This window comes from Girardinichthys multiradiatus, chromosome 15 (assembly GCF_021462225.1).
Source record: "Girardinichthys multiradiatus isolate DD_20200921_A chromosome 15, DD_fGirMul_XY1, whole genome shotgun sequence".
Classification (NCBI taxonomy): Eukaryota; Metazoa; Chordata; class Actinopteri; order Cyprinodontiformes; family Goodeidae; genus Girardinichthys; species Girardinichthys multiradiatus.
Genome location: NC_061808.1, coordinates 276,974 through 297,455, shown reverse-complemented (window position 1 = coordinate 297,455; position 20,482 = coordinate 276,974). Strand labels below are relative to the sequence as shown.

General features: G+C 40.9%; 1 protein-coding gene across 3 annotated transcripts in view; it reads right to left on the bottom strand.

The window, feature by feature from the left end:
• LOC124881678 (interphotoreceptor matrix proteoglycan 1-like) overlaps positions 1–20,482 on the bottom strand; it is an 81,344-nt gene that overhangs the window by 36,497 nt on the left and 24,365 nt on the right. For all 3 annotated transcript variants that reach the window (XR_007041712.1, XM_047387380.1, XM_047387381.1), the window contains exons 3-6: positions 19,301–19,467; positions 18,030–18,067; positions 10,188–10,231; positions 9,630–9,760 (exon numbers count right to left, since the gene is read on the bottom strand). Coding sequence is in view for 2 of the 3 variants with exons in the window: in XM_047387380.1 (XP_047243336.1) it covers positions 9,630–9,760; positions 10,188–10,231; positions 18,030–18,067; positions 19,301–19,467 (380 nt within the window). In the remaining variant the exon portion in view is untranslated. The remainder of the gene's footprint in view (positions 1–9,629; positions 9,761–10,187; positions 10,232–18,029; positions 18,068–19,300; positions 19,468–20,482) is intronic.

Genomic DNA, 20,482 nt, shown 5'->3' with positions numbered 1-20,482 from the left:
CTGTATAAGTCCTGGATGGAGGGAAGGTCAGCTCTGATTATTCTCTCTGCAGTCCTGATTATTCGTTGCAGTCTGGACCTGTCCTGTTTGGTGGATGATCCAAACCACACTGAGATGGATGAAGACAGGACAGACTGAATGATGGCAGCGGAGAAGATGACCAGCAGCTCCTGTGGAAGGTTGAACTTCTTGAGTTGCCTCAGGAAGTACAGTCTCTGCTGGGCCTTCTTTCAAACAGTGTCTATGTGTGAAGACCATCTCAGGTCCTCAGAGATGGTGGTTCCTAAGAACCTGAAGTGGTCCACAGCCGATACAGTGTTGTTGAGGATGGTGAGGGGGTTGTATGGGGGTGGTGTTCTCTGAAAGTCCACCACCATTTCCACAGTCTTGAGTGGGTTCAGTTCAAGGTAGTTCTGACCGCACCAGTGGACCAGCTGATCCACCTGCTGTCTGTATGCAGACTCATCACCGTCCTGGATCAGTCCAATGACAGTGGTGTCATCTGCAAACTTCAGGAGTTTCATGGACGAGTCCGATGAGGTGCAGTCATTTGTGTACAGAGAGAAGAGGAGTGGGGATAGAACACACCCCTGGGGGCCACCAGTACTTATTGATCTGGATCGGGAGAAGATGCTCCCCAGTCTCACCTGCTGCTGTCAGTCCATCAGGAAGCTGTTGATCCACTGACAGGTGGAGGCTGGGACGTTGAGCTGTGTGAGCTTCTGGTGGAGGATGTCTGGTATGATGGTGTTGAAGGTGGAGCTGAAGTCTACAAACAGGATCCTGGCGTACGTCCCTGGTTGGTCGAGGTGTTGCAGGATGAAGTGTAGACCTAAGTTAACAGCATCATCTGCCGACCTGTTTGCTCGGTAAGCAAACTGCAGGGGGTCCAGCAGGGGGCCTGTGATGTCTTTCAGGTGCTTCAACACCAGCCGCTCAAAGGATTTCATGACCACAGACATCAGGACTACAGGCCTGTAGTCATTTAATCCTAGGATGGTGGGTTTCTTGGGAACCGGGATGATGGTGGATCGTTTGAACCAGGAGGGGACCTCACATTTCTCCAGTGACTTGTTGAAGATCCTTGTGAAGATCGGAGCAAGTTGATGTACGCAGGCTTTCAGGCATGATGGGGAGACGTTATCAGGTCCTCCAGCTTTCTTTGTTTTCATGCGCTGAAAGAGCCTGTTTACCTCTTCCTCAGAGATCTTTAGTGCAGGCAGAAGATCTGAAGGTAGGGGGTTGGTAGCTTTATGGGAGGAATTTGTTCCTGAATGGGATGTAGAGGAGATGGTTTGAGGTGTGAATGGCTTCTTGTCATGTCTGCAGTAGAAGCCATTCAGACGGTTGGCCAGGAGACGACTCTGTTCAGGATGGGTGGAGGGGCTCTTGTAGGCAGTCAGGTTTCTCAGACCAGTCCATACAGCTGAAGTGTCACCAGTAGAAAGGATGTTCTTCAGCTTCTCACTGTAGCTTCTCTTAGATGCTTTCATCTCCTTTGTTAGTTTGTTCCTGGTCTGCCTGTACCGCGCCCAATCTCCACTGCTGTGAGCTTCTTCCTTTTCCCTGCGCAGATTCCTGAGGTGTGGAGTAAACCATGGCTTATTGTTCCCAAAGGTGCAGAAGGTCTTGGTCTGCACACACATGTCCTCACAGAAACTGATGTATGATGTCACCACATCAGTTAGTTGGTTTAGGTCAGTGGCTGAGGTTTCAAAAACAGTCCAGTCTGTGCATTCAAAGCAGGCCTGTAGCATCTGCTTTGATTCCTCAGTCCACTTCTTAACAGTGTGAACCTTGGGTTTGGAAGCTCTTAGTCTCTGTCTGTAGGTTGGGATGAGGTGGATTAGATAATGATCTGAAAAACCCAGAGCAGCCCTGGTAACAGCATGATATGAGTCCTTTAAAGCTGTGTAATTGTAAACTGTGTAAACTCCTTCAATTGTTGGAAAACCATTTCAGGTGACTACCTCTTGAAGCTCATCAACTGAATACCAAGAGTGTGTGGAGCAGTAATCAAAGCAAAAGGTGGCTACTTTGAAGAACCTAGAATATAAGACATATTTTCAGTTGTTTCACACTTTTTTGTTCAGTATATAATTCCACATGTGTTCATTCATAGTGTTGATGCCTTCAGTGTGAAGCTACAATATTCATAGTCATGAAAATAAAGAAAACTCTTTGAATGAGAAGGTGTGTCCAAACTTTTGGTCTGTACTGTATAATATATGTCCATACTGCTCCTTGTCCATATTTTTAGAAAGGTGAGTGTGTCTAGTGGTTTTATGTTACATTTTGTTCACAGAGTCAGCCTTGTCTGAAGGACGTTTAATGTAATATAAGGTGTTTAAATTGCTGTAAAACCGAAGGTATTTGTAAAAAACAAATTTGGCGAATTGATTTAAAAACATTAAAGCCTCCTCTTGTCAGGGATTTAGGTAAAAAAATTAGCTGTCTGACATGATTTTAGTGGCGGAGAAAAAACGTCTCAGCTGGACCCACCGGTGCGTCCGTCGGGCTTAACAGGCTAACTGGTTAACAGGTTCCTCCTTTCTATTGGTTTATCATTCCTGGAATGAGAATGAGGGAATCGAAGCTGCTATTACACAAAGGAAAGCCAGACAAAATGACAGCATTTTCCCCTAAGGTACACCTGGAACATCGTTAGAAAACCTGTCGACTGAAATTATCTCCTTTACTCCATCATTACAGTGGGACAGCGGAAAGCAGTGGTTATCTGTGCACAGCTGCTGAATCTAACACACAGATACCTGAGGAGAATGAAGCCAACTCTGCAGCAGAAACAGAAGCTGCTGAGAGAGCAGTAAATAAGAGCAACAGGTCATCACCTTTCTTCTTCTCCTGGAGCTGCTTCCACAGGAACTCTGATGGTTTCAAATTATTTCAATGCAGTTGTTCATTGGGAAAAGTCAGAGATCCGACAAATTCATCTGCAGTACTCAGACAAACTGAAGGCAGTGTTAAAACTTGCTGCAGCACAGAAAGTGTTCGTAGGTCATAAACTCCTTTAAGGAAGCAAATTAACTACTTGTGAACATTTTCTATTTAAAGGAAAATCTCAGTGGTAACATGACGGTACACGTGATCCTGGTTCGGTACGTTTTGTTTTTATTCAGCAGTGAAATGTATCTTTTAATTCCTGAAAACAGATGATGTTATTTTGTGGTGGAGCTTGAAGGCGTGGCCAGCAAGAGACTGATAAAGAGTCCATCCAGTTAAAAGGACTGCTCTCTGGACTTCCGGTAATGGCGTTTACGGGGTAGACGTGTTTTAGTCTTGCTAACGGGACAGTCTGTCATATATCTTGCAAACCTGTCTTATTCTGCTCTTAAACTCCTGGCTTTAAATATATATATATATATATATATATATACATATGTATGTATTTACTTGACTCTATCAACCACCTACAACCTGAAGAATGTCAAAGTCAAAAGGTAAATCTGAACTAGACCGTGAACCTCCCGCACCGGCAATGCCAGTTACCAAAGACGAGATTAGCATTTTGCTAGAGGAGCTCAGAGCTGCCTTGCTAGCGGACTTTAAGCTATCTGTAGAGAACCTGTCCTCCAAGCTGGATGAAGTCCAGTCTGCAGTTAAGGACCTTGGGCAGCGGATTAACTCTTTGGAAAAGGTGTACGCTGAGGTTGACCAACGGTTGGATCAACTTGCAGCTGAATGCACTGAGCTCCGCAAAGACAACAAGTGGCTAAAATCTAAGATAGCGGATTTAGAGGGACGCAGCAGGCGGCAGAATATACGTATCGTGGGGCTGCCAGAGGACGCCGAGTGTCCACGTCCTTCACTCTTTTTCTCTAAGCTCCTCGTAGAAGTTCTTGGATCGCAAGTCCTGTCTTCTCCGCCTGAGCTGGACAGGGCACACCGGAGTCCGGTTCCCAAGTCTGCTAAACCGCGTCAAGTGATTTTGCGGTTTCATCGGTTACAAACTAAAGAGCTGGTAACCCGTGAAGCCCGCAAAAAGAGTGAGCTCATCTATAATGGTTATCAGGTCCAGTTTTATGAGGACTACAGCCCCGACGTGGTGAAGAGCCGTGCAGAGTTTAAAGCCGTCATGACTGAACTCTACAAGCGGGGATACAAACCAGCGCTGCTTTTTCCAGCGAAACTGCACGTTACTCTACCAACTGGGGAGCGAAAGTGGTTTACATCTGCCTCAGAAGCCAATGAATTCGTGCAAGGAACAAACAAAGGATCTTGAGCTTTAGAAACACTAACATCCTGATATTGTTTCAGGTAAGGGAGGAGCTGAGGAGGTATTGAGAGGCACAACTAACTCTTTCTAGGTCTATTCATTTAGATATTCTGTTTCTTACAATTTTGTGTTATGATTGTTTGCTCTTTGGTTAATTGAAACACGTGGCTCTTATGGTTTGTCTGAGTACCAATCATAAGTGACACGTAGGGTGCTTCATTTATGCTGGGGAATATTTATCCGATATTTGGAAGTGTATGTTTAATGCAGTTCTTGCTGTGTAACAGGGGTTTAGTTTAGGAAGTTAAAAGTTGTGTGGGATATACTGTGCTCACCGTGTTCAGGGTGGGCTAAGTTGGGACATGGGGACAGGGTGGGAATGGCTTGAGGCCGTGGAGGGTATGTGTGTGTGTGTGTGTGTGTGTTTTGTGTTTTTTTTTTTTTTGTCTTTCTCCCCTGCCATTTTACGACAGTCTATCGTCTTTTCATATTTTGCATCTCTCACCTATTTCCTAGTGTGGCACAATGAATGGTACAGTTAGATTCCTGTCCTGGAATGTGAAGGGCCTAAACAGTCCGGTGAAAAGATCTCGGGTGTTTAACCACTTAAAACATCTAGATGCAGATGTTCTCTTTCTTCAAGAGACTCACCTGCAAATCCGAAACCAAAACAGATTAAAAACTCCATGGGTGAGTCATACATTGCACTCAGGGTTTGATTCTAGTCCCAGGGGCGTGGCAATTTTATTTAAGAATAAAATAAATTTTCCCTTGATAAGCTAATCTCAGACAAGAATGGGAGATACTTAATTGCTGTAGGGACCTTGATGAACAATCCGGTGGTCTTGGTTAACGTTTATGCCCCACATTTTGTCAATGCTCTATTTGCTAATAACCTTTTAGGGATGATTCCTGACCTAAATACACTTTTTCTGGTCTTTGGAGGAGACTTAAACTGTGTTATCGATCCACTATTAGATAAGTCGTCCAGTGGATCTGGGACATTTTCTGCTATGGCCAAAGCCTTTTCAAATTTCATGATCCAAAATGGATATGTTGACCCTTGGAGGTTTTACAACCCCCAGGGTAGGGAATATTCTTTCTTTTCGAATGTACATCACACATATTCCCGAATTGACAATTTTTTCATAAACAGTTCTATGGTCCTTAAAGTCTCAAATTCAGAATACCTCCCAATAGTTATATCTGACCATGCTCCTCTGGTTTTGGATATGGTACTTCTCCCGGGGAAGAAAATGCAACGTCCATGGAGGTTAAACTCTTTACTTTTATCTGATTCTGAGTTTTGTAAATATGTATCTCATTCAATTGATAATTTTCTGGAGATGAATGATTTTGAGGATATGTCAAGGTCTTTATTATGGGAAACCCTTAAAGCATACCTTAGAGGTCAAATTATCTCTTTCTCTTCTCACCTATCCAAATCAAATAAAGTTAAACAAAATGAGCTCTTGATTAGAATTCAAGTTTTGGATCCCCAATATGCACTTAACCCCACCCCTGAAATATATAAGCAACGTCTTAACCTTCAATCTGAATTCAATCTCCTGTCAACCCAGGAAGCTGAGAAATTACTGTAGTCTGCAGTCTCGGGGCAACTATTATGAATATGGTGATAAAGCTTCTCGTTTATTGGCCCACCAACTAAGACATAAAACTGCTAGTCGCCAAATACTACAAATTGAAAATGAATCAGGGACCCAGACTTTGGACCCTAGTGAAATTAACTCAATTTTTAGATCATTTTATAGTGAGATTTATACATCTGAGTTTCCTTCTAACTCTGAGAATATGAATCAGTTCCTTAATGGATTAGATGTCCCTACAATTGCAGCCTTGGTTGCAGCAGAGATTGATGCAGCTCTTTTTTTGGGAGAGATCACAACTGCATTTAAATCCTTACAATCTGGGAAGTCTCTGGGCCCGGATGGATTCCCCCCTGAGTTTTATAAGAAGTTTCATATAAAACTGGCCCCGTTATTATTATCTGTTTTCGAAGAGTCACGGAAATTAGGTTCTCTCCCTCAGACTCTCAGACAGGCTTCTATTTCTCTGCTACATAAGGAGGGAAAGGATCCTACTTGTTGCGGATCTTACAGGCCTATTAGTCTTCTGAATGTAGACTTTAAAATGTTGTCCAAACTACTAGCCTCTCGTTTGGAAAAAGTTCTCCCATCGATTATATCAGGTGAACAGACAGGTTTTATCAAAGGAAGACACTCTTTTTCTAATATCCGTACTCTTCTTAATATAATATATTACAAAAATTACTATACTGTCCCTGAGGTGGTTGTTTCTCTTGATGCTGAAAAGGCATTTGACAGAGTGGAATGGGAGTACCTTTTTACAGTTTTAAGAAAATTTGGTTTTGGTAGCAGTTTCATTTCTTGGATTCAACTTCTATATACCATGCCGCTGTCATCTGTGAACACAAATGTAGTGAATTCAGACTATTTTACACTTTCTCGTGGTGCACGACAAGGTAGCCACCTCTCACCTTTGCTTTTTGCAATAGCAATTGAGCCCCTTTCCATATCCCTAAGAACCTCTTCCCTATTTCAGGCAGTAACCCGTGGTGGTATAGAGCAGAGGGTTGCTTTATATACAGATGATTTATTGCTTTATGTGTCAAACCCAGTAGCTTACTTTCCTTCGACCTTGGAAATACTTTGGAACTTTGGCTCTTTCTCGGGGTACAAGGTTAATTAATATACAAAAAAGTGCATGTTTTTCTATAAATCCATCAGCACAGGAGCTTAGACAATCTGATTTCCCTTTCCACCTGGCCTGTTCGGGTTTTAAATATTTGGGAGTGCATATTGCCAGCTCATTTAAGGCTTTGTGAGCTGTAAACCTTAATCCCTTGATATCTTATGCTAGATCGGCTTTTCAGAGATGGACTAACCTTCCGGTATTGCTCCTTGGTAGAATTAATATTGTTGAAATGCATATTCTGCCTACATTTCTTACCTTTTTCAATGTATCCCATTATTTTTACCTAAATCCTTGTTCAAATCTATAAATCGAATGATTTCTTCATTTATATGGGCAAACAAGACACCTAGGGTTGGCATAGCCTTACTTCAGCGGAATAGGCTCAGTGGTGGTCTCTCTCTGCCAAACTTCATGTTTTATTATTGGGCAGCCAATATTCAGAAGTACATTTATTGGTTGAAGGTTCCCCATACTACTTGGTGCAATCTTGAGGCTGAATCATGTCGGTCCACTTCACTTTCAGCTTTACTATTTTCATCTCTTCCTGTTTCTCTGTCAAAATATGCAGACAATCCAATTTTAATTAGTTCTCTAAAAATATGGTACCAATTTAGGCGTCACTTTGGTCCTACCTCCGTCTCTGCTTTGGCCCCAATTTGCAACAATCATCTTTTCACTCCTGCCTTTTCAGACTCTTCATTTTGAGTTTGGGCATGAAAAGGTATCAAATGCTTTCAGGAACTTTTTAGACATGACACATTTGCTAGCTTTAGAGAGTTATCCTCTCAGTTTAATTTACCTTGACATAATTTATTTTGATATTTTCAAATACACTGTTTATCATCTGTGTCCCTTGAATTCCCAAGGATGCCCCCCAAACATTCATGGGAGGATCTTTTTGAGTTGAAACCTAGTAGCAAGGCTCTCATATAACAAATACATATGTTTATTGGTGCCCTGGGCAATCATTCTACAAAAAAATGTTGTTTCTAAATGGGAACAGGATTTGGGTTTTAAATTCAAGCCAGATTATTGGGACAGAGTGACGGTTCGGATTCGCACCTCATCATCATGTGCAAGACTTTCCCTTATTCAGTTTAAGACAGTATACAGACTTCACCTATCAAAATCAAAACTATCAAAAATATACCCTAACATTGCTGATATGCGCGAGAGATGTAAGACCTCCCCTTGTGATTTAACTCATATGTTTTTTAGCTGTCCATTGCTTCAACCATTCTGGGCTTTTTATTTTGATGTGGTTTCTAAGGTTTTGGAGGTTACATTACAACCCTGTCCACTAGTGGCAATCTTTGGTGTTCCTGAGAGTCCCATTGGGAACGTGGGCCGAAGGCAGATGGATGTTATCGCCTTTACTTCCTTGTTGGCACGACATAGAATCTTGTTGACTTGGAGGGCAGTTCGACCCCTGGCCATAACACTTTGGCTGAGAGATGTTATGTCTTTTATAAAGCTAGAAAAGATTAAGTTTAGGCTAAGAGGGAATGCTGACACGTTTTTCCAGATATGGAACCCTTTTATTAACTATTTCAACTCTTTAAGTACCATTGCACCAGACTAAATATGGGTATAATGGCTGATCTCTTTTTTCAAATTTTCTTTAATGTATTTGTTGGTCTGGTTTTGTCTCATTTATGGTTGGGATTGGGGTTGGCTGTTTGCTAATGTTTCAGGGATGATGTGAATTGGGCTATTTTGTATTTTTGATTAATGTGATTTGTATCCATTGTGCCCAATGTGTTAAACTATATGTAAACATTCATAAATAAAACATAAAAAAAAAAAAAGAAAGGACTGCTCTCCACGTTTACTAAAACCTAAAGTCCAAGTCTAAAGTCCACCTGAAGATCCAAAGATCCACCATAGGTTCCTAATATCTGCAGACAACTCAACCTGAGGAAGGTATTAATCGTATTGAAGGTATTAAAGGGTGGATGGCTGAATGTGATGTGAAGCGATTTGGGCTCTCTGGGGACTTGACTGCTAAACAAGAGCAGGCCATTCACCATTAAACACAATGTGAAGTATGTAAAGCCAGCAGAGCAAGAAAGACCAGGATCTGTCTGTAAACCCAGAAACCTTCACACGTCGACATTCACAGATAAACACATAGAAACCAATCTGGACAATAATGCTGTTAAAACAAGCCTAAACATCCTTATAAACCACACCTGAATTACTAAAAGAGACGAGGAACATAATGACGGCGCTGCCTTTCAGGGTAAATGACCATCTGAGTCAAACATTTCAGAAACATCTCTTGTTCCTGATGTTTTCACACTAGGTCAGTCTCAGGAACTCTGTTCTGTTTGACTGGGTGCAGAATGCCCAAAGGTTTCCCACCTTCATTTGGTAGGATTCACTTTCACATTAGACTCTTGAAAGTGGACCAAACACCTTGGCGACACCCAGTATGAGCAGCAGGGACACAGCGAGCGGTCAGCATGTTGTTCTATGCTGGATAGTCTGGAATCAAGGTACCACGGTTCACTTCCAGCTGATCTGAGATGTTTTAGGTGACCAGAGTCTGCTTGTTTGGCTGGTGCCAGAGAACCTCTGGTCTGTTAAAATAGGCCAAACAGCTGTGGTGTGAAAGAGTCCTCTAACTACAACAGAGGAGATGATAGCTTGTTGGTACCTCCTGGATGAGTTCAGCAGGCTCAGTGTAGTCAGCAGCAGAACTGAGGGAGGAGCTTGTAGGGCTGAAGAGGACAGCAGAGGTGATAGTGATGATCTGTGGAGACGAGGTGGTGGACTGAACCGTAGGACCTGGAGACAGATAAGATGAGCTTCAGTCACAGAGATGTCAGAACCACAAGGTGAACATCACTGGTGCAAACATAGGTATACATCACCTTGTACAATCTAAACCAGTAGTTCCCAAACTCATGGAGGAGGCCCCCAAATATCAGTATTGTGTTAATATGACCATATAAACCACATCTACAGCCAATATAAAGCTTTACTCTGTACTACAGTATGATTTAACATAATTTTTATTACTTGGCTTGACTTCTGCAGAAGATCTCAAAACCCCAGATTGGTTGATTCATGACCCCCGGTGGGGTCCCACCCCTGACTGTGGGAACCACTGTTTTAAACAGTGTCTATGTACAGCATCAGCTACAATGATTTGGCTTCATTTTCAACACCTAATGATAAAGACACAACTTTATAATTCTGTAAATATTTGTACCTGTGAACTCAGGACTCTTCTGTGTTGGTGCAGGAGTCACAACTCTGAAAAATAATTCCAAAAGTAAACAATTTAGGTCATTTTTATTCTAGGTTTGTACCTGTAACACAACATACTGGACCAGGGTTCTGCCGCCACATGTGGTTCTTTAGCCTCCCCAAAATACGTACCTCTTCATAACCTGCTGTTTAGAGGATGCTCTGGATCATACAGACGATAAAAATGCAAGCCTGGGTTGAGTAGCTGTTCTACTTTTATGCAACACCCACATAGACGTTTCCCACCAAATTGATCTTAATAGTTTTTTCCTGTCCCTTTAAGTCAGTTAGCTCATAAATTCAGTTTGGGATTTATTTTTTCAACTACTTTTTGTCTTTATAAAGATAGAAAAGATGAAAGACTTTTTTCCTTGTAATATTTCAAACCTTTTCATTATTCTTACAATTTAATTTGCTTTCACAATACAACAATATTTGATATAATGTATATTTATAAAATGTAATCATTTTTTGGGGTTAAAAAGGTTTTGTTGCTCTAGACAAATTAGAATTTGTCGGAGCAAAGATGAAACAGAGGGCCATTCTTCAATCACATTCAGTTGATCGTAAATGCCAGTTGGCAGTGCAGCTGATTGCATTCACTTTGCAGCAATCTCTCATCCTGAGCAAGCATGGGGCAACAGTGGAAAGGAATGACTCTTTAACACGGGGAACACTGGTGCAGATTCTCAGTCAGGACATAATCATCCTAAGTGCTTTAGTAGAAGGTAACCGGACTTCTTCTCTTCTTTCTTGAAGACATTTAATCTTGGTCATGGTTGAAACTAACAGGCTACAAGTTGTAGTCAGAACAATCACACTCATGGGGCCATTAAGGTCACTAATGGGCTGATCAGAACACATGGGTCACTGGCCCTACCCTCTGATTTGTTTTTCATGTTTAACATAGATTGCTTCTTTCACTCTTCTCTCAAATCAACTGTGCTCCATGTCCAAAATGTCCACTCTGCTGTCTTTGTCCCGGACATGTAAACGAACTGCTGATTCTTGACCTGGTTCTTGAGCTGGTTCTTCCGTGTTGGGCCAACCATTTGTGTAGCTGCTGTTTAGTTCCTCCAGTGTCAAGGTCTGAACAATCCTTGCTGCACTAGACTGCAGATACCACCCTGCCGAGCCTGTGTTTGGGTGTTTTAACCTGGGCTGAAGCCGTCTCTGTCTGGGAGTCTTGTTGGGTTTAAAATCACCAGAATATGATGCTTGGAAAATATCCTTCTTAAAGTCTCAGATACTACAGACACACAGGGAATGACAATGTTCTTCTGCTTCTTCTTTTCTCCTTTCTTGAAATCACAGATGCCTTAACATCAGCCCAGTTAGTCAGTCTTAGTGTGTTTGTGTTCCTTGTCCTTTGCTGCTACAGCTGGTTTATAGAAGTAAAACCTTCAATGAAACAAGGTTTATTCCAATTAATATATGAACAAAAATAATTCAAATGCGCTGATGTTAGAGTGTGTGGAGGACTGATGAAAAGGATGCAAGCCTTGCTCATTTTAATGAGTTATTTTTCAGGGTGAAACGGCTCAGTAATGAAAGGTCTAATTTTAAAAATAATGCATTTTATAAAAGCAGAAGAGTAAGGTAAAATCCTGCCTGTTTTACAGCATCCTGTGGGAACATTATTGTTGGTGATTAATAAATTAATATTAATCTCCTGTCACTGCAGTTCTAAATGGTGTTAATTATCTTAAATGATTGCTGCAGTAACATCTCTGTGCTTTATTCATAAAGCCCACTTGGTGGGCTACTTCATTTGTGTTTAATGGAGATAGAAGGAGCATGAAACTAAACAGGGATTTACTGATTATTGGACCAGACTCTTTCTTCTGCTTCACACTTTAAACACTCAGGGAGAAAAACTGATATTCTGCACACATAAATAGTCCTCTCAGTTTACACCACGTCCTAAAGAGGGACCTGGATTTATAGAAATATCTGAAGCTTTTTGGTAAGAAATTAACAATGAAGTTTAGGTTTCATATTTATCAGCTTACATCCAAGTTCAATTTTCAAAAATTTCAGTTAATCAACGTTGATTGGATTTACTTCAAAATAACTTTCTTTTCATTTAGGGTTACCCACTAATATTTGAAGATAAGATAGACAAGTAATGAGTAATTTCATAAAACCCAAAAATATTGAATCGTATTTCAAATAAATCATAACCTGTCTTTCAATTATTTTTCACTTAATTTTAAAATGCACTTCTTAAAAATCAAAAACTCTTAAAAACAGGATGTTAGTGCCAGATATGGACAAAAACATCTGGATCTGCAGTGTCTGATGGATTATTGCTGGTTTCTTTATTGGAAAAAAACAAACTTTCTTAGAGGAATATGTGGAATGGACGAGTGGCTGCTTATTGGTGACACCGAAGAAGGACAGAGTGAGCGCTCCTGCTACAAAGATCCTCTGTGCAAAAAAAACAACATGTGAGAGTCCTGTGGAGGTAAACGGATCAGAACCACAGGCTTTTAAGGTAGCTGTAATTAAACCTTTACTTAAGAAACCTTCACTTGATCGAGATGACTTAATAAATTACAGACCTATATCCAATCTTCCATTCTTATCTAAAATTCTTGAGAAAATAGTTGCTAATCAAATGTGTGAACATTTATACAGCAATGACCTGTTTGAAGAGTTTCAGTCAGGTTTCAGAGCTCATTATAGCACTGAAACAGCTCTGCTGAAAGTCACTAATGATATTCTTATGGCCTCAGATAATGGACTTGTGTCTGTTCTGGTTCTGTTAGAGGAGGCCTCTAGGTAATATGTTGATTTCTTCAGGGCATCCAATTCACGGCGCGTATGCCTGTAGACGGTTACTGGGGTTTCACACAGAAGAGACGTACGTCTTAGCTGACCTGAGGCCTGATTTTCATCCATTGTTGTTGGTGAAGTTTGATCATCATCTGCAGAGTATGTTACGATAGAAATTCCGATAGGTATCTCAGAAGAGGAAGCAGATGGTGTAGATGGTGTTCATCATCTCGGCACGCCTTGCTTTTCTCCCCAGTTTGATGAATTTCTCTAACCATTGTTCAACGAGTGTTCTTTTCCAACGAATGCTGCAGGTAAATTGCTGTGTTTTCTGCTAGTATTTAAAACAAACACTGAAGAACGCCCCTCTGTTTTTTTAATTCGTTGATTCTAGATTCGCCCCCTAGTGACGACAACCGATCATCGTGCATGGTTACGCCCCTGGTCACACCCCCTGAGACACCTCAGCAACAGCGCAGACGCGTTAATTCAATAAACAGTGGATGTGTATTAACTGAGATAATTCTCGACACTTTGGGTCAGGAAGGAGCACGGTCGTCTTAATTACTTTGACTACAGTTGGTGTGAAGACTTTGTCTGAGACAATCCACAAGAAACAGCTGCGGATGTCTGCCTTAATTCAATAAACAGTGCTATGTTTGAGGACTTTATAACCTTTATTTTTTCAGTTTCTTGGGATGTTTTACATAGACCGCACCTACAGGTCCCAACCTCTGGCTCCCACGTGAGATGAGGAGAAAACTGTTTTCTCTAAATCCTCAATAACTATTGTTCTAAGATGAAAAAAGAAAAGCTTAAGGTAACTAAAATTATCATCCATTTTACCAAATGGAGTCTCTCATGATTCCAAACAAAGTCTTTTAGCTGTAGAATCCATTTCTAATTTGGAAACAGCGTACTGAGCACTCATAAAATTTTAGATAATTCCATGTTTGGCTTATTTTTTAACTATTTTTTCAGTTCATTTGTTTCTCTGTTTTTAGATCATCTCTACAAGTTACTGGTGCAGATTAGATTACTCAAACATTTGAGCAGAGGAAGAAAGGTTCTGTATCTACTTTTTGTCTTTCTTGTTTTTTAGATGTAAAAACGTCCATCTAAATAACACGTGTTAAAACAAAATGAATTTACAATTCTGTCAGGTTCTTTCTTTTTATCAGAATTTTGTGTGACGTGCCTGCATTAACCTGAGTGACCTTTAAGGTGGAGAAACTACATGTTTTTTTTTTAAATGTAAAAACATCTAAAAACATACAATTAGAAATATTCGCTTCTTTGTGATGACAACATCCGGTTAATGACAACATCCGGTTACGCCACCGGAAGTCCCACCAATGGAAGTCCCACCAATGGAAGTCCCGCCCACCTGTCAAATTTTTCACACCTCGTTTGATTGAAGGATGTACATTTAGTCTCTCGCCAGGTTGGCGATGTGGTCAAGTCTGGTTTTTATCATCTTATGCAGCTGGTGAAGGTAAAGCCAATTCTCTCAAAGCAAAACATTGAGACAGTAATTCATGCCTTAATTACGTCATGGCTTGATTACTGTAATGTTCTCTACTTTGGAGTCAGGTAGTCTTCCCTGAAACCTCTCCAGTTGGTCCAGAATGCTACTGCAAGGCTTTTAACTGGAGTTGGTAAGACTGAGCACATAACCCCCACATTGGCTTCCCTCCACTGGCTGCCCGTGCCTTACCTCTCTGAGCTGCTTCACCTATATTCTCCTCCCCGATGCCTGAGGTCAGCTAATCAGCTGCTGCGGCAGATGCTGAAGTCTAGACGGAAATTCAGGGTGGACAGCACCTTTAGTGTCGCTGCTCCCATCTTATGGAATGATCTCCCATTGCACATTAGACATACCTCTTCACTGTCTATTTTAAAACTCATTTAAAACACATTTTTATTTCTTGGCTTTCATGACAGTCTGAGACTTTGAGACTGTTTTTTTTGTTTTATTGATCTCACGCTTGTTGTTTTTAACTCGGCCCCTATTGTTTTCTTTTTTAACTTTTTATTTGATTTTACTTGTGAAGCAGCTGTGATTGATTTTAAGTGCGTTATAAATAAAGTAGTGGTGGTAGTTCTTAGAAGCTACACCTGGCCTGACTCTGTGTCTACCTGTAACACCTTTCTGGAGAGGGGCATCGTCCAAGCTTCTGCTGGCAACAACTTAATGCTCACCTTCTACAGATGATCCACATGGCCCTGTCTTTCAGTGTTTAACCCTTTCTCTCTCCTAGACATGGAGACTGACTGAACTTCTACTGTAACTAACTCTATGTGCTCTCTTTCAGACTCTAACCTTGAAAACTGGATCAGAGTTTATCTGTTCTTTCTTTCTAGATGAAACGACTAAAGGAGCTACATCCATTAACATTTACTTTTCCTTCCCATAGAAAGTACTCCTGGATCGGTGCTTCTTTGTTCTCTTTGTGTCTCTGCTCTGTTCTCTCTAACCTCCAGTCGGTCGTGGCAGATGGCCGCTCACACTGAGCCTGGTTCTGGTTCTGCTGGAGGTTAAAAGGGAGTTTTTCCTCTCCACTGTCGCTACATGCATGCTCAGTATGAGGGATTGCTGCAAAGTCAACACCAGTGACTGTCCACTGTCTCTACATGTTCATCCAGGAGGAGTGAATGCTGAAAGTCACTGACTGGATGCAATCTGCTGGGTTTCCTTAGATAGAAAAACTTTTTATCCAATTTGAATAAATAACTGAATCTGACTGAACTGTTCAATGGTTACGATTAATAGGAATGTATGAACTTGACTGTTGTGAAGAACCTTGAGACAACATGTTGTGAATTGGTGCTATACAGGTCCTTCTCAAAATATTAGCATATTGTGATAAAGTTCATTATTTTCCATAATGTCATGATGAAAATTTAACATTCATATATTTTAGATTCATTGCACACTAACTGAAATATTTCAGGTCTTTTATTGTCTTAATACGGATGATTTTGGCATACAGCTCATGAAAACCCAAAATTCCTATCTCACAAAATTAGCATATCATTAAAAGGGTCTCTAAACGAGCTATGAACCTAATCATCTGAATCAACGAGTTAACTCTAAACACCTGCAAAAGATTCCTGAGGCCTTTAAAACTCCCAGCCTGGTTCATCACTCAAAACCCCAATCATGGGTAAGACTGCCGACCTGACTGCTGTCCAGAAGGCCACTATTGACACCCTCAAGCAAGAGGGTAAGACACAGAAAGACATTTCTGAACGAATAGGCTGTTCCCAGAGTGCTGTATCAAGGCACCTCAGTGGGAAGTCTGTGGGAAGGAAAAAGTGTGGCAGAAAACGCTGCACAACGAGAAGAGGTGACCGGACCCTGAGGAAGATTGTGGAGAAGGGCCGATTCCAGACCTTGGGGGACCTGCGGAAGCAGTGGACTGAGTCTGGAGTAGAAACATCCAGAGCCACCGTGCACAAGCGTGTGCAGGAAATGGGCTACAGGTGCCGCATTCCCCAGATCAAGCCACTTTTGAACCAGAAACAGCGGCAGAAGCGCCTGACCTGGGCTACAGAGAAGCAGCACTGGACTGTTGCTCAGTGGTCCAAAGTACTTTTTTCGGATGAAAGCAAATTCTGCATGTCATTCGGAAATCAAGGTGCCAGAGTCTGGAGGAAGACTGGGGAGAAGGAAATGCCAAAATGCCAGAAGTCCAGTGTCAAGTACCCACAGTCAGTGATGGTCTGGGGTGCCGTGTCAGCTGCTGGTGTTGTTCCACTGTGTTTTATCAAGGGCAGGGTCAATGCAGCTAGCTATCAGGAGATTTTGGAGCACTTCATGCTTCCATCTGCTGAAAAGCTTTATGGAGATGAAGATTTCATTTTTCAGCACGACCTGGCACCTGCTCACAGTGCCAAAACCACTGGTAAATGGTTTACTGACCATGGTATCACTGTGCTCAATTGGCTTGCCAACTCTCCTGACCTGAACCCCATAGAGAATCTGTGGGATATTGTGAAGAGAACGTTGAGAGACTCAAGACCCAACACTCTGGATGAGCTAAAGGCCGCTATCGAAGCATCCTGGGCCTCCATAAGACCTCAGCAGTGCCACAGGCTGATTGCCTCCATGCCACGCCGCATTGAAGCAGTCATTTCTGCCAAAGGATTCCCGACCAAGTATTGAGTGCATAACTGTACATGATTATTTGAAGGTTGACGTTTTTTGTATTAAAAACACTTTTCTTTTATTGGTCGGATGAAATATACTAATTTTGTGAGATAGGAATTTTGGGTTTTCATGAGCTGTATGCCAAAATCATCCGTATTAAGACAATAAAAGACCTGAAATATTTCAGTTAGTGTGCAATGAATCTAAAATATATGAATGTTACATTTTCATCATGACATTATGGAAAATAATGAACTTTATCACAATATGCTAATATTTTGAGAAGGACCTGTATAAATAAAACTGAATTGAATAGAATAACTATATAAGGTGATGGTGTTTGTATTACACATCGTATCATACTGTGGTGGTATCTGGGATTCCCACTAATTGTTCTTAATTAATTCCTGCTGTTTTTGAGCAAACGATCAAGACACAGTGTGTCTATTAATTATTATATCATTTCACATTATTAAAGATGTTTCCATGGTAACACTGCTGTCCATTTACTTCAGCAGACATGCAAGAAGAGAGAGAACCCATCAAATTATCTCTGTAGCAACACAGTTTGACACTCAACAACAAGATTACTTCTGCAGAACTAAAGGCAGGACCAAATATTTTCCAGTATCCAAAATGAAGAAGAAAAATGTGTTTATTATGAATAAACTGGCTGCTTTGTTTCCTGTTTTACAAGCCAATACCATGCCTTTTATCTACTCAGTGTGAGTCCAGCCTTATTGCTGCTGAAAAATGTCTAAACCAAGGTGTTGTTTATACTGTAGACAGTTTCTCTGTTAAAATCCACGAGAATCTGAAGTCACACAGACGTATTGTGTTCACACCATCTGTCTGTCCCTCTGCAGGTCTTACCTTGTTGGAGGCCTTCTGTCTCTGAGGCGGCTCATCCTCTGAAACAACCAAAACAAAAACCACACAGTCAGTTACTGGTTCTCACATTGAAACTCTCCACACTAGAATCATGTATTGTCCTGTATGTTTTGTATTTACAAAGTGGTTACTGGGTTCTCCCAGTTAGATAGTTCAAAAATCAATTCAGTACAGTTACTGTCACCTGCTTGTTGCAGACTTTGCAAAAGAAGACCATGAGCTACATAGCCAAATGCTTTAGACAAATCTACAAAAAGTGCAGATGTTGTGTCTAAAACCTTGTCATGCCTGACTGTGCATGACCTAAAAATTTATGTTGAAATAAAATAGTTCATTCATCCTGTTCATTTATAAGAGGTTTTAATATTTTAGCTGGAACTTACAATGTTAAAATTAGCCCTCTGCAAAAACTGAGGCAAGTGGTCCTGCAATCAAATCTGCAGCTGTCTTTAAAAAGTATGGCTCATCAGGATCTGGGCCAGCAGATTGTTTACAGTCCAGATTTAGTTATAGGACAGAAATTCAAACTATTTCAGTCAGACAACTCACATATAAATGTTTAAATACATATTTATTTGCCAATACACAATAAGATTTAGTTTAGGTTCTAGGCTTGGCTTCCATCTTACCACTCCCTGGCTATGCTGCTCAATGCTATGGAGGGATGAGCCCATCTCCACCCCCTGAGCATGTCTCATGCATGTCAGGAATTAAGGAGAGGGTCCCTGACCTTGGAGCCCGGGGGTGGGGGGGGGGAGCAGGGAGGAGCAGGTATGCTTGATATTTTCTGCAGAGTGTAACAAAGATCACAGCTTGAGCTGACTGCCTGAACTAGCTTATAGGTGTTGCCTCATTGATAGAAGAACTTTAGCTTTTAACTGTATTGTCTGCCCCATCCACTGAAAGGTGGAGTTGGGTGGTTAAACCTGCATTGATAAAATGATCATTAAATATATCTGCGACCTTAAGAATGTGTCAGTGTTCATGATGATAAACCTGCAAAAGTTAATCTCAAAATTCCAAAAATCTTTTTAAATTTGATTTATTAAGATAATACTGACTTTAGTTGTCAAAAAGACAAAACCGGTCAAACAAATGTTTCTTATTTTTCAATTTTCCAACTTTAATGTCTCCATGAAACTCCTGAATCTCTATGTTTAGCAGCAAAATCTGAGTTTCTCTTGAGAAAATGTGTGTCTGCTGAGTTAATCTAGAGTTTGGGTTGTTTTGGAGCAACAGTCGTGCTTTTTTACCCTCTGGATAATGCTGATGTGCTCCTCAGACCTGCTGAAGTTCTTGGCAATATCAGAGATGCAGAGGGACTCCTGCTGACAAGCATGAACCCATGTCTGGTACTCAGAGGTCCCAGGAATTCTGTCCAAGAAGATCCGGAAAGCTTCCCACACCACCTCCTGACAAACTGAAAAAACAAACAAGTAACTGACTCAGTAACTGAAATAATAAACCACAAACCATTTGTTCCACATTGAAACAATCAGACTGAAACATTCACATCAAGTTCGAAATCCCAAACAACCGTTCAGATGCAGTAAGAAAATTAAATAAGTGAAAAAGTTTGCAGTCAGTCAGCTGCTAGGATCATCTCCTTCCATCCAGTGATGGTTTGTGGCAGGTCACCTCTCAACACATCAGGCAGAGTTAGATCATGTCCAGAATAATTTAGAACAATAAATGCTTGAAGGTTCAACGCCTGACACCAGAGGCTGTTACTCTGTTAAATCCAACCCTCTGCAGCTCATACTGTTTGACTTTAATATCTCAAAACATAAAATATTAGAGTCAGGGCCATGTTCACCTAGCTGCTGAGAGATTCAGTTTGACCCTACAAAAACAATATAAAATGCTGCCCATCCAGCTGTTCTGTAACCTGTTAGTGGTTTCTATGGCAACCATGTTGTATTGCGTATAGCTGGCAGGGATGTTGATGAACAAATTAAACTAAATAAACCTTTGCTAATATCAGGGTTCCTACACATCCTCCATTTTAAAATTCCAGACTTTTTCAGCTTGTTTGTCTAATATAGATGTTTAGAATTTTATTTTCCATGTTTCACAAATCAAGAAAGTGATTGAAGTTGGCTTCCAATTCAGCTGGGCAGTAAAGGGCTATTCCACTGCTTTTTTTCTGCCATTTAGACTAATTTAGATCAGATGATTTGGGTTCTAAGTAACTCAGAAATAAACGTTTTGCTGGTTTAAATGTTAAGTCAGGTCAAGTTTATTTATGTAGCGCTTTTCAGCAACAATGCACTCAAAGCGCTGCACATGAGGGAAAACATTACAATGATACAGAAAATCAAACACAGAAAAACAAATCAAATGACATTAATAATCCTTGGGAGTTTACTGGTAAGAGCTGGTTCTGATCCAATCTTTCTAATAGAGGTAATTAGCTCATTAAGCCCTCTGTGGTA